The sequence below is a fragment of the Erinaceus europaeus genome, chromosome 11 (genome assembly GCF_950295315.1).
Source record: "Erinaceus europaeus chromosome 11, mEriEur2.1, whole genome shotgun sequence".
Taxonomy (NCBI): domain Eukaryota; kingdom Metazoa; phylum Chordata; class Mammalia; order Eulipotyphla; family Erinaceidae; genus Erinaceus; species Erinaceus europaeus.
In genome coordinates, this window is record NC_080172.1 from 55143247 (window position 1) to 55156961 (window position 13715).

Below are 13715 nucleotides of genomic sequence, written 5' to 3' on the forward strand. Positions count from 1 at the left end.
TAGTGAACTGCAATGAAACAATTGAGTCCAATAGACATTTAGCTGTGAACAAAGACCACCAGGCTCACAATGTCAAATGTCTCTTGGACTAAGTTGTTCAAATGCAAAGGGAAAAACAAGAAATAAGTATTCTCAAAAGAAAACAAAAACAAACAAACAAACAAAAACACCTTCTTCTCTCCTACTAAGGGACCAAGCCTTAGACTTACTCACCATAGTTGGGGGTGACTGTATAGTAATAGGCAACATTGTAATAATAATTCAAGTCTGGTTCATCACCATATTCTTGTCCTGTGAAGACAAGAATCAGAAGTCAGTGGGCATCTGCAGCTTCTCAGTGACTGAAGGACTCCCAAGTTTTGTTTCAGCTCTGTCAAGTTCTTTTCTCTTTACTTCCTCTCCAAGGACCATACCTCTCTGTACCTCTAAACCCTTCTCAGTCTTCCAGGATTCAGAGCTGTGATGAGACTAGACACTCTTTCTTTCTTTCTTTTTAATTTTTTAAAAAATATTTAATTTATTTATTCATGAGAAAGACAGGAGGAGAGAGAGAGAGAGAGAACCAGACATCACTCTGGTACATGTGCTGCCAGGGGATTGAACTCAGGACCTCATGCTTGAGAGTCGGATGCTTTATCCACTGCGCCACCTCCCAGACCACTCTTTTTAATTTTTTATAATCTATTTATTGGATAGGCACAGCCAGAAGAGAAAAGGAGAGATAGAGAGGGAGAGAGACACTTGCAACACTGCTTCACCACTTGTGAAGCTTTCCCCCTGCAGGAGGGGACCACAGACTTGAACCTGGGTCCCTGTGCATTGTAACATATGCACTCAACCAGGTGCACCACCACCTGCCCCCTGCACTTTTACTTTTTAAATAGACAGAGCTTAGGGAGGCCATGTGGTGGCGTGCTTGTTAAATGCACAGGTTGCCATGCGCAAGAACCTGGGTTTGATCCCTGCTTCTAACTTGCAGAGGGGAAGCTTCACCAGTTAAGCAAATACTACTGCAGGTGTCTCTCAGTCTCAATCCCTCTCTACTTCCCCCTCCCCTCTCAATTTCTCTCTATCCTATCAAATAAAGAATAAAATATCTTTAAAATTAAAAAAAATTTTTTTCTTTATTATTGGACAGAAACAGAAAGAAATTGAGAGACAAGATTGAGCTAGAGAGGGAAAGAGAGTGGTCCAGGAGGTGGCACAGTGGATAAAACATTAGACTCTTATGCATATGGTCCAGAATTTGATCCCTGGCAGCACATGTACCAGGATGATGTCTGGTTCTTTCTCTCTCTCTTCCTATCTTTCTCATCAATCAATAAATAAGGATTCGACTTCCGGAGGCGGAGCTACGAGCAGCAGAACACTTTCTCTCCTCTCCTCTCCTCTCCCGGATCAACTAGGAATAACAAAGGAGACCACCCGGACCGAAACAAGACAGGACTAGAATGACCACAGGAACCCAGTAAATCACCCGTGAGTAGTACAAACACGCGTGGCTGGTGACAGAGAGGAGAGAGGGGCCTAAGGAGAGATTAAGTGACTGCTAACAGTTCGACAGTTTATCAGTGGAGACACCACCTCCAGTCTGCTCCACAACAAGGGGACAGCTGAAGGGAGGAAAGGACTCCACAGAGACTCACCAAGTGCAACTCTGAGTCTCCATTGCTACTACCCTCAGAATCTGGAGCAGCAACAGGGAGGGACACCAGGGTACAGAGATCTAACCAGGAAACTCAGGAGAAGACCTATACCTTGGTGGCATAGCTGAGGGGCTGTGAAAGTCTCTTTGCATAACCGCTGGATTATCTCTGCCACACCCTGCTTTATCTCTTGGTCAGGAGTCAGTGATTAAGCGAAGAAGCCTATTGATAGTTTAAAAGCCCTCAGGCACCCATAGCCTACAGGGAAGAAAAAAAAGAGGCTTTTACACCACTGAGCTCCAACTCAGGGATTGAAAAAAAACTGTTAACTTCCACCACGGTAAACCCTTTAATTAAATTACTTAGACACAAGTCAATCCAGGCAATAGTGATCAATAATTTGAAAAGTACTGATAAAGGGAACTCATAACATAATATATAAAATGGGTAAACCAACAAGAAAAAATATTGGAGACTCGAACCAGGACAAGAGTCCAGCTAAAAGTCCTCCAGAGGGTGAAGCACAAAACAACGAGTTCAACATCCAAACATTAGCTAAGGAAATAATAACAGGAGTGAGTAAAGAATTTGAAAAAATTGTAATCAGAAATGCAGGAACAACAAATGAGAATATGGAAGAAAATTCTAGTTATCTCATGGTTATTAGAGAGCTGAAAGCTGAAATCGCTGAGCTAAGAAGGCAACTAGCTGAACAAGCTAAAACAGTATCAGAGCAGGGCAACAAAATAGATGAACTCCAGAAAGCGGTAGAGGGCAGAGAGAATAGAACCTATGAGGCTGAAGACAGAATTAGCAAGATTGAGGATGAATTAGAGACAACTAAAAAAGAAGTAAAAGATCTCAAAAAGAGATTAAGAGATGCTGAAAACAACAACAGAGTCCTATGGGATGACTTCAAAAGAAACAATATACGCATTATTGGCTTACCAGAGGAAGAAAAAGGAGAGGAAGAAAGCATTCTCCAGACCATAATAGCTGAAAATTTCTCTAGTCTAGACAACACCAAAGACATAAAGATTCAAGAAGCCCAGAAGGTCCCAAAAAGAATTAACCCAGACCTAAAGACACCAAGACATGTCATACTTAAAATGGAAAGGAATAAGGATAAAGAAAGGATCCTCAAGGCTGCAAGAGAAAAACAAAGAGTCACCTACAAATGAAAACCCATAAGATTAGCAGCAGACTTCTCCATACAAACACTACAGGCCAGAAGAGAATGGCAAGATATCTATCAAGTGCTCAATGAGAAAGGCTTTCAGCCAAGAATACTATATCCTGCTAGATTGTCATTCAGACTAGATGGAAGCATCAAAACCTTCTCAGACAAGCAACAGTTGAAGGAAGCAACCATCACCAAGCCTGCCCTGAAAGAAGTTCTGAAAGGTATCCTATAAACAACCAGACCACCACAAATAGGACATATATCAAAACATTCTAAAACTCTGCAAGAATGGCGTTAAAATATCTTTAATCTTTGATATCAATAAATGTCAAGGGCCTGAATTCACCTATTAAAAGACACAGAGTAGGAAGATGGATCAGAAAACATAATCCAACAATATGTTGTCTACAGGAAACTCACCTAACTCAACAAGACAAACACAGACTTAAAGTGAAAGGATGGAAAACTATCATTCAAGCCAATGGCCCACAACAAAGGGCAGGAACAGCTATTCTCATATCTGAAATGATAGACTTGAAAATAGGTAAGATTGAAAAAGATAGGAATGGACACTACTTAATGCTCAGAGGATCAGTCAATCAAGAGGACTTAACAATTATTAATATCTATGCACCCAATGAGAAGCCATCTAAATACATCAAACTTCTACTGAAAGAGCTACAGCAATATATTAACAGTAACACAATCATAGTAGGGGACTTCAACATCCCACTATCTCAACTTGACAGATCATCCAGGAAGAAAATCAGTAAAGACATAAGGGAGCTAAATGAAGAGATAGATAAACTAGAACTATTGGACATTTTCAGAGTCATTCATCCCAAGAAACTGGAATACACATTTTACTCAAATCCACATGGATCATTCTCAAGGATAGACCATATGTTAGGCCACAAAGACAGCATCAGCCTATTCAAGAGCACTGAAATCATCCCAAGCATCTTCTCAGACCACAGTGGAATTAAACTAACACTTAACAATCAACAAAAGATTAGTAACAGTGCCAAAATGTGGAAGCTCAACAGTACACTTCTTAACAACTTCTGGGTCAAAGAGGAAATCAAGGAAGAAATCAAAATGTTTTGAGAGTTCAATGAAAATGAAGACACAAGCTATCAAAATATTTGGGACACAGCCAAAGCAGTCCTTAGAGGGAAGTTCATAGCTATACAAGCACACATTAGGAAACAAGCAAAGGCACAAATAAACAGCCTGATTGCACATCTTAAAGACCTAGAAGAAGAACAACAAAGGAATCCTAAAGCAACCAGAAGGACAGAAATTACTAAAGTTAGGGCAGAAATCAATAACATTGAGAATAGGAAAACCATACAAAAGATCAATGAAAGTAAATGTTGGTTCTTCGAAAGAGTAAACAAAATCGACAAACCTTTAGCCAGACTCACAAAACAAAAAAGGGAGAAGACCCAAATAAATCGGATAGTAAATGAAAGAGGAGAAATCACAACAGACACTGCAGAAATTCAACATATCATGCGAGGCTTCTATGAACAACTATATGCCACCAAGCTAGAGAACCTGGAAGAAATGAATGATTTCCTAGATACCTACCAACTTCCAAAACTAAGTCAAGAGGAAGTGGATAACATGAACAGGCCCATCACAGCTAATTAAATTGAAACAGTTATCAAAAATCTTCCCAAAAATAAAAGTCCTGGACCAGATGGTTTTACAAATGAATTCTACAAAACTTTCAAAGAAGAACTAATACCTCTACTTTTAAAAGTCTTCCAGAAGATTGAAGACACTGGAATACTCCCTGCCAGCTTCTATGAAGCCAACATCACCCTGATACCAAAAGCAGACAGGGACACAACCAAAAAAGAAAACTACAGACCAATATCTCTGATGAACATAGATGCAAAAATATTGAATAAAATTCTAGCCAACCGGATACAGCAGTATATCAAAAAGATTGTTCATCATGACCAAGTGGGGTTTATCCCAGGCATGCAAGGTTGGTTTAATATACGTAAATCAATCAGTGTGATCCACCACATCAACAAAAGCAAGACCAAAAACCACATGGTCATATCAATAGATGCAGAGAAAGCCTTTGACAAAATACAACATCCCTTTATGATCAAAACACTACAAAAAATGGGAATAGATGGAAAATTCCTCAAGATAGTGGAGTCTATATATAGCAAACCTACAGCCAACATCATACTCAATGGTGAAAAACTGGAAGCATTTCCCCTAAGATCAGGTACTAGACAGGGCTGCCCACTATCACCATTACTATTCAACATAGTGTTGGGAGTTCTTGCAATAGCAATCAGGCAGGAGCAAGGAATTAAAGGCATACAGATTGGAAAAGAAGAAGTCAAACTCTCCTTATTTGCAGATGACATGATAGTATACATGGAAAAACCTAAGGAATCCAGCAAGAAGCTTTTGGAAATCATCAGGCAATACAGTAATGTGTCAGGCTATAAAATTAACATTCAAAAGTCAGTGGCATTCCTCTATGCAAACACTAAGCTAGAAGAAATTGAAATCCAGAAATCAGTTCCTTTTTCTATAGCAACAAAAACAATAAAATATCTAGGAGTAAACCTAACCAAAGAAGTGAAAGACTTGTATACTGAAAATTGTGAGTCACTACTCAAAGAAATTGAAAAAGACACAAAGAAGTGGAAAGATATTCCATGTTCATGGGTTGGAAGAATTAACATCATCAAAATGAATATATTACCCAGAGCCATCTACAAATTTAATGCTATCCCCATCAAGATCCCAAGCACATTTTTTAGGAGAATAGAACAAATGCTACAAATGTTTATCTGGAACCAGAAAAGACCTAGAATTGCCAAAACAATCTTGAGAAAAAAGAACAGAACCGCAGCCATCACACTCCCACATCTCAAACTGTATTATAGGGCCATTGTCATCAAAACTGCTTGGTACTGGAACATGAACAGACACACTGACCAGTGGAATAGAATTGAGAGCCCAGAAATGAGGCCCCACACGTATGGACATCTAATCTTTGACAAAGGGGCCCAGACTATTATATGGGGAAAGCAGAGTCTCTTCAACAAATGGTGTTGGAAACAATGGGTTGAAACATGCAGAAGAATGAAACTGAATCACTGTATTTCACCAAATACAAAAGTAAATTCCAAGTGGATCAAGGACTTGAATGTTAGACCAGAAACTATCAGATACTTAGAGGAAAATATTGGCAGAACTTTTTTCCGCATAAATTTTAAAGACATTTTCAATGAAACGAATCCAATTACAAGGAAGACTAAGGCAAGTATAAACCTATGGGACTACATCAAATTAAAAAGCTTCTTCACAGCAAAAGAAACCACTACCCAAATCAAGAGACCCCTCACAGAATGGGAGAAGATCTTTACATGCCATACATCAGATAAGAGTTTAATAACCAACATATATAAAGAGCTTGCCAGACTCAACAACAAGACAACAAATAACCCCATCCAAAAATGGGGGGAGGACTTGGACAGAATATTCACTACAGAAGAGATCCAAAAGGCCGAGAAACACATGAAAAAATGCTCCAAGTCTCTGATTGTCAGAGAAATGCAAATCAAGACAACAATGAGATATCACTTCACTCCTGTGAGAATGTCATACATCAGAAAAGGTAACAGCAGCAAATGCTGGAGAGGGTGTGGGGTCAAAGGAACCCTCCTGCACTGCTGGTGGGAATGTCAATTGGTCCAACCTCTGTGGAGAACAGTCTGGAGAACTCTCAGAAGGCTAGAAATGGACCTACCCTATGACCCTGCAATTCCCCTCCTGGGGATATATCCTAAGGAACCCAACACATCCATCCAAAAAGATCTGTGTACACATATGTTCTTGGCAGCACAATTTGTAATAGCCAAAACCTGGAAGCAACCCAGGTGTCCAACAACAGATGAGTGGCTGAGCAAGTTGTGGGATATATACACAATGGAATACTACTCAGCTGTAAAAAAATGGTGACTTCACCGTTTTCAGCCGATCTTGGATGGACCTTGAAAAAATCATGTTGAGTGAAATAAGTCAGAAACAGAAGGATGAATACGGGATGATCTCACTCTCAGGCCGAAGTTGAAAAACAAGATTAGAAAAGAAAACACAAGTCGAACCTGAAATGGAATTGGAGTATTACACCAAAGTAAAAGACTCTGGGGTGGGTGGGTTGGTGGGGAGAATACAGGTCCATGAAAAATGATGAATGAAATAGTGGGGGTTGTATTGCTAAATGGGAATCTGGGAAATGTTATGCATGTAAAAAAAAAAAAAAAAGAAGTAGAAACGCAAAGCAGAAATTGACTGAGTTTGGAGTATGGCACCAAAGTAAGAAAGCAGAAGTATACTAGAGTTTGCAGTGAGTACCTCCCTAATACTACCTTTCCACTTTTCCAAGCTTTGGGTCCATGATTGCTCAACAATTTGTTTGGCTTTGTATGTTAACTCTCTTTTCAGTCACCAGGTTCCAGGTGTCATCAGGATGCCGGCCAGACTTCCCTGGATTGAAGATACCACCAATGTGTCCTGGAGCTCAGCTTCCCCAGAGACCCATCCTACTAGGGAAAGAGAGAGGCAGACTGGGAGTATGGACCGACCAGTCAACGCCCATGTTCAGGGAGGAAGCAATTACAGAAGCCAGACCTTCTACCTTCTGCAACCCTCAATGACCCTGGGTCCATGCTCCCAGAGGGATAGAGAATGGGAAAGCTGTCAGGGGAGGGGGTGGGATATGGAGATTGGGCGGTGGGAAAATAAATAAATAAATAAATAAAAAAGAAAAGAAAACACAAGTTGAACCTGAAATGGAATTGGAGTATTACACCAAAGTAAAAGACTCTGGGGTGGGTGGGTGGGTGGGTGGGGAGAATACAGGTCCATGAAAAATGATGAATGAAATAGTAGGGGTTGTATTGTTAAATGGGAATCTGGGGAATGTTATGCATGTAAAAAAAAAAAAAAAAGAAGTAGAAACGCAAAGCAGAAATTGACTGAGTTTGGAGTATGACACCAAAGTAAGAAAGCAGAAGTGCACTAGAGTTTGCAGTGAGTACCTCCCTAACACTTCCTCTCCACTTTTCCAAGCTTTGGGTCCATGATTGCTCAACAATTTGTTTGGCTTTGTATGTTAACTCTCTTTTCAGCCACCAGGTTCCAGATGCCATCAGGATGCCGGCCAGGCTTCCCTGGATTGAAGACCCCACCAATGTGTCCTGGAGCTCAGCTTCCCCAGAGACCCACCCTACTAGGGAAAGAGAGAGACAGGCTGGGAGTATGGACCGACCAGTCAACGCCCATGTTCAGCGAGGAAGCAATTACAGAAGCCAGACCTTCTACCTTCTGCAACCCTCAATGACCCTGGGGACCCTATCCCAGAGGGATAGAGAATGGGAAAGCTACTGGGGAGGGGGTGGGATATGGAGATTGGGCGGTGGGAATTGTGTGGAGTTGTACCCCTCCTACCCTATGGTTTTGTTAATTAATCCTTTCTTAAATAAAAAAAAATTTAAAAAAAATCAATAAATAAAATCTTAAAAAAGAGAGAGAACTAGGAGTCGGGCGGTAGCACAGCAGGTTAAGAGCAGGTGGTGCAAATTGCAAGGACTGGCCTAAGGATCCCGGTTTGAGCCCCTGGGCTCCCCACCTGCAGGGGCTTCGCTTCACAAGTGGTGAAGCAGGTCTACAGGTGTCTGTCTTCTCCTCTTCTCTCCATTTCTCTCTGTCCTATCCAACAACAATAACATCAATAACAACAATAATAATAACCACAACAACAATAAAACAAGGGCCACAAAAGGGAAAAAAAAAAAAAAAAAGCTTCCAGGAGCAGTGGAAACTGAGCCCCAGCGATAACCCTGGAGGCAAAGTAAATAAATAAATAAATAAATAAATAAATCTAATTAATTAATTAGTTAAGCTTTTTATTATCTTTATTTATTTATTGGATAGAGATTGTCAGAAATAGAAAGGGGAGAGATAGAGAGACACCAGCAGTCCTGTTTCACTACTCATTAAGCTTTCCCCTTACAGGTGGGCACCCGGGGCGCGAACCAAGTCCTTAGGCACTGTAACATGTGCATTCAACCAGGTGCGCCACCACCCAGCCCCAGTTAATTAATTTTTTTACCAGATCACTGCTCAGCTCTGGCTTATGGTGGTGCGGGGGATTGAACCTAAGACTTAGGAGCCTCTGGCTTGAGAGTCTCTTTGCATAACCATTATGCTATCTATCCCTGCCTGAAATAAAATTTTTTTTTAAATCATTTATCATAAGGATGCTGGTTCGAGCTCCCGGGTCCCCACCTGCAGGGGGGTTGCTTCACAGGAGGTGAAGCAGGTCTGCAGGTATCTATCTTTCTCTCTTCCTCTCTGTCTTTGCCTCCTCTCTCCATCTCTCTCTGTCCTATCCAACAACGATGACAACAATAACAACAACAATAATAACTACAATAACAATAACAAAAAAACAAGGGCAACAAAAGGGAAAATAAAAAAATATTTAAAAATTCATTTATTTATGAGAGAGCGTGAAAGAACTAAAACATCAGTCTGGCACATATGATGGTAGGGACTGAACTTGGGACATTATCCTTAAGAGGCCAACACCTGGGCTGGGGAAACAGTATAATAGTTATGCAAAAAATAATTTCATGCCCAAGGCAGGTCTCAGGTTTAATCCCCAGTACCACCATAAGCCAGAGCTGAGCAGTGCTCTGGTAAAAATAAAGAAAGAAATAATAAAAAATTCGGGAGTTGGGCTGTAGTGCAGCGGGCTAAGTGCAGGTGGCACAAAGCACAAGGACCGGCATAAAGATACCGGTTCGAACCCCAGCTCCCCACCTGCAGGGGAGTCACTTCACAGGCGGTGAAGCAGGTCTGCAGGTGTCTATCTTTCTCTCCTCCTCTCTGTCTTCCCCTCCCTCTCTCCATTTCTCTCTGTCCTATCCAACAACAACAACAACAACAATAATAATAACTACAACAATAAAACAAGGGCAACAAAAGGGAATAAAAAATAAAATAAATATAAAAAAAGAAAAAAATAATAAAAAATTCAACACTTGGGACAAGGCAGTGGCACATCTGGTTAAGTGCACACTTTATAGTGCACAAGGACCCAGGTTCAAGCCTCTGGTCCCCACCTGCAGGGGGAAAGCTTCAGGAGTGATGAAGCAAGGGCTGCAGGTGTCTTTATCTCCCCCCTTCCCTCTCAACTTCTGTCTCTATCTAATAAATAAATAATAATTTAAAAAATTCAACACTGAATCTACATCTGGGTCTTGTTATTTATTTATTTATTGCTGTTGTATTTATTATTGTTGTTATTGATGTCATTGTTGTTGGATAGGACAGAGAGAAATGGAGAGAGGAAGAGAAGATAGAGATGGGGAGAGAAAGACACCTGCAGACCTGCTTCACCACTTGTGAAGCGACTCCCCTGCAGATGGGGAGCTGGGGGCTCAAACTGGGATGCTTATGCCGGTCCTTGTGCTTTGCACCACCTGTGCTTAACCCACTGCGTTACCACCTGACTCCCCACGTTATTTAATTTTTTAAAATTATATTTATGGGGCTAAATGGTGAGACATCTGACTGAACACACACATTATCATGTGCAAGGACCCAGTTTCTTTCTTTCTTTTAAAAAAAATATTTTATTTTAATGAGAAAGAGTAGATACAGAGGGAAAGATACCACGAGAGAGGAAGAGACCAGAACACTTCTCAGTTCTGGCTTCTGAGAAGAATACTTCTCAGTTATGGTGGTGCTGGAAATTTAACCAGGGACCTGAGAGCCTCAGGCTTGAAAGGCTTTTGCATAACCATTATGCTGTCTCCCCAGCCCAGGACCCAGTTTCAAGTCTCCAGTTGCCATCTTCAAGGGGGAAGTTTCACTAGTGGTGAAGTTCTAGTCTCAATTTCTCTCTGTCCTATCTAAATAAAAATAAGATAAAATAGACTAACAATTATATTTATTAATGAATGGGAGAGTGATCAGTGATGCTGGGTAGGGGTCTCAGGACCTCATACTCACAGGCCAGTACTCTAACTTTTATAGCACCTCCAAGGCTGCATTCTGCACTCTTTTAACCCAGGAACTCCCAGAACAGAAACAGGGTCCCTTTACTTATGACCAACCTCAGAGAGAATTGAAACTTAAAAAAAATTTTTTTTAATTTTATTTCCCCTTTTGTTGCCCTTGTTTTTTTGTTTTTTTTTAATTGTTGTTGTAGTTATTAATGTCATCTTTGTTAGGACAGAGAGAAATGGAGAGAGGAGGGGAAGACAGAGAAGGAGAGAGAAAGACACCTGAAAACCTGCTTCATCACCTATGAAGCTACTCTCCTACAGGTGGGGAGCCAAGGGCTTGAACCAGGATCCTTAAGCCAGTCCTCCACGTGCGCTTAACTCGCTATGCTAACGCCCGACTCCTGAGAATTGAAACTTTAAAAAGTAAGAACCAGGGAGTCGGGTGGTAGCGCGGCGGGTTAAGTTAACCGCAGGTGGAACAAAGCACAAGGACCGGCCTAAGGATCTGGGTTTGAGCCCCCGGGGTCCCACCGACGAGGGAGTCGCTTCACAAGCAGTGAAGCAGGTCTGCAGGTGTCTTATATTTCTCTCCCCCTCTCTGTCTTCCTCTCCTCTCTCCATTTCTCTTTGTCCTATCCAACAACGACGACATCAATAACAACTACAATAATAAAACAACAAGGGCAACAAAAGGGAATAAATAAATATTAAGAAAAAAAAAGAGGTAGCAGCGTCAGGAGGTGGTGCACTTCATTGAGTGCACATATTACAATGCTCAAGGACCTGGGTTCAAACCTCCAGTATGCCCACCTGAAATGAGAGATACAGTGAGTGGTGAAGCAGTGCTCTGTTTCTCTCCTTCCCTATCTTTCCCTCCCCTCTCAATTTCTCTCTGTCTCTATCAAATAAATGAGCAACATATTAAAAAATAAAAATAATATTTGGGCCAGGTGGTGGTGCACCTGGTTGAGCACACAGCTTACAGTGCTCAAGGACACAGGTTAGAGCCCCCTGAAAGTTTCCCCAGTGGTGAAGCAGTGCTGCCGGTGTCTCTCTGTTTCTCTCCTTCTCTATCACCCCCTTCGCTCTCAAATTCTGGCTGTCTCTACCCAATAATAAATAAAGATAATTAAAGACATTTAAAAATAATTTTTAAGGGAGTTGGGCGGTAGCGCAAACGGGTTAAGCGCAGGTGGCACAAAGTGCAAGGACTGGCGTAAGGATCCCAGATCGAGCCTCGGGCTCCCCACCTGGAGGGGAGTCGCTTCACAAGCTGTGAAGCAAGTCTGCAGGTGTCTATCTTACTCTTCACCTCTCTGTCTCCCCCCTCCTCTCCATTTCTCTCTGTCCTATCCAACAACGACATCAATAACAACAACAATAAAACAAGGGCAACAAAAGGGAATAAATAAATAAATAAATATTAAAATAATAATAATAATGTTTTTTTTTTAAGTAGCAGAGGCCCAGAGGTAGTACAGTGGATAAGGAGTCAGACTCTCAAGCATGAGGTCTTAAGTTCAATCCCCACCATCACATGTGCCAGAATGATACTCTGGTTCTCTCACTATTTTTCTGTTTCTTTCATTAATTAATAAAGTTAGAAAATAAAAAGTAAGGAGTTGGGCTGTAGTGCAGAGGGTTAAGTGCAGGTGGCACAAAGCGCAAGGATCAGCGTAAGAATCCTGGTTTGAGCCCTGGATCTCCACCTGCAGGGAAGTTGCTTCACAAGCGGGAAGCAGGTCTGCAGGTGTCTTTCTCTCCCCCTCTCTGTCTTCCCGTCCTCTCTCCATTTCTCTATGTCCTATCCAACAATGATGACAACAATAATAACTACAACAATAAAACAACACAGCAACAAAAGGGAATAAATAAATAAAATAAAATAAAATAAGAAAAAGTAGCAGATGAAGCATCACAAATGAGACTAGTCTGGGGACTGAGTGGTGGTGCAACTTGTTGAGCACATGTTACAATGCACAAGGAGTGTCTGTACTACAAATCCACTGGTTCTGGCAGCCATATTTTTCCATTATTGTTATTGTTGTTGCTGTTGTTGTTAGATAGGACAGAGAGAAATTGAGAGAGAAGGGGAAGATAGAGAGGGGGTTAGATAGACCTCCTCCAGGTTGGGAGTTGGGGCTTCAGCCGGAATCCTTGTGCTGTGTGGGATTATGTGAAAGCATGGTAGGTAGAGCTTAGAGGAACTCTCCCACTAAGTGCATTTAACCTGGTGTGCTACCTCCGCCCCCCCCCCCTAAAATTTCTTCATTATCTTTATTTATTGGATAGAGACAGCCAGAAGTTGAGAGGAAGGGGGAGATAGAGAGCGAGAGAGACAGAAAGAACTCTGAAGCCCTGCTTCACCACTCATGAAGCTTTCCCTCTGCAGGTGGGGACCAGGGGCTTGAACCCGGGTTCTTGTGCACTATAATATGTGCACTAAACCAGGTGCATCACTGCCTGGCCTCCTTGTCTCTCTTCACCTATATCTCCCCCTTCCCTCTCAATTTCTCTGTCTCTATGCAAATTAAATAATTTTTTAAAAAATGAGACTGGTTTGGCAGGACCTATGCTGTTTTATTTTGCCTATGAAGCCACATTGCTGTTGGCCAGCAAAGTCCCATTTGGCTGCACATGAAAGGCCAGTGACTGGAGTAGGGCACCAAAGTAAAAACCCTGGGTTGAAGGTGAGGGTGGATGTTCAGCTTCACGGGGCGGGAGGTGAGGTGGATGGGATGGACACAGTCTTTTGGTGGTGGGAATCATGTTAATGTACACTCCTATCAATTTGTAGTCATATAAATCACTATTTAACATGATGCC

At 41.5% G+C, this 13715-nt stretch overlaps 1 protein-coding gene across 2 annotated transcripts in view; it reads right to left on the bottom strand.

Moving 5' to 3' along the window:
* The window catches only part of C11H1orf54 (chromosome 11 C1orf54 homolog), a 36574-nt gene that overhangs the window by 14551 nt on the left and 8308 nt on the right, over positions 1-13715 (bottom strand). For both annotated transcript variants that reach the window (XM_060201756.1, XM_016191872.2), the window contains exon 2: positions 214-291. In XM_060201756.1, coding sequence (XP_060057739.1) covers positions 214-291 — 78 coding nt within the window. The remainder of the gene's footprint in view (positions 1-213; positions 292-13715) is intronic.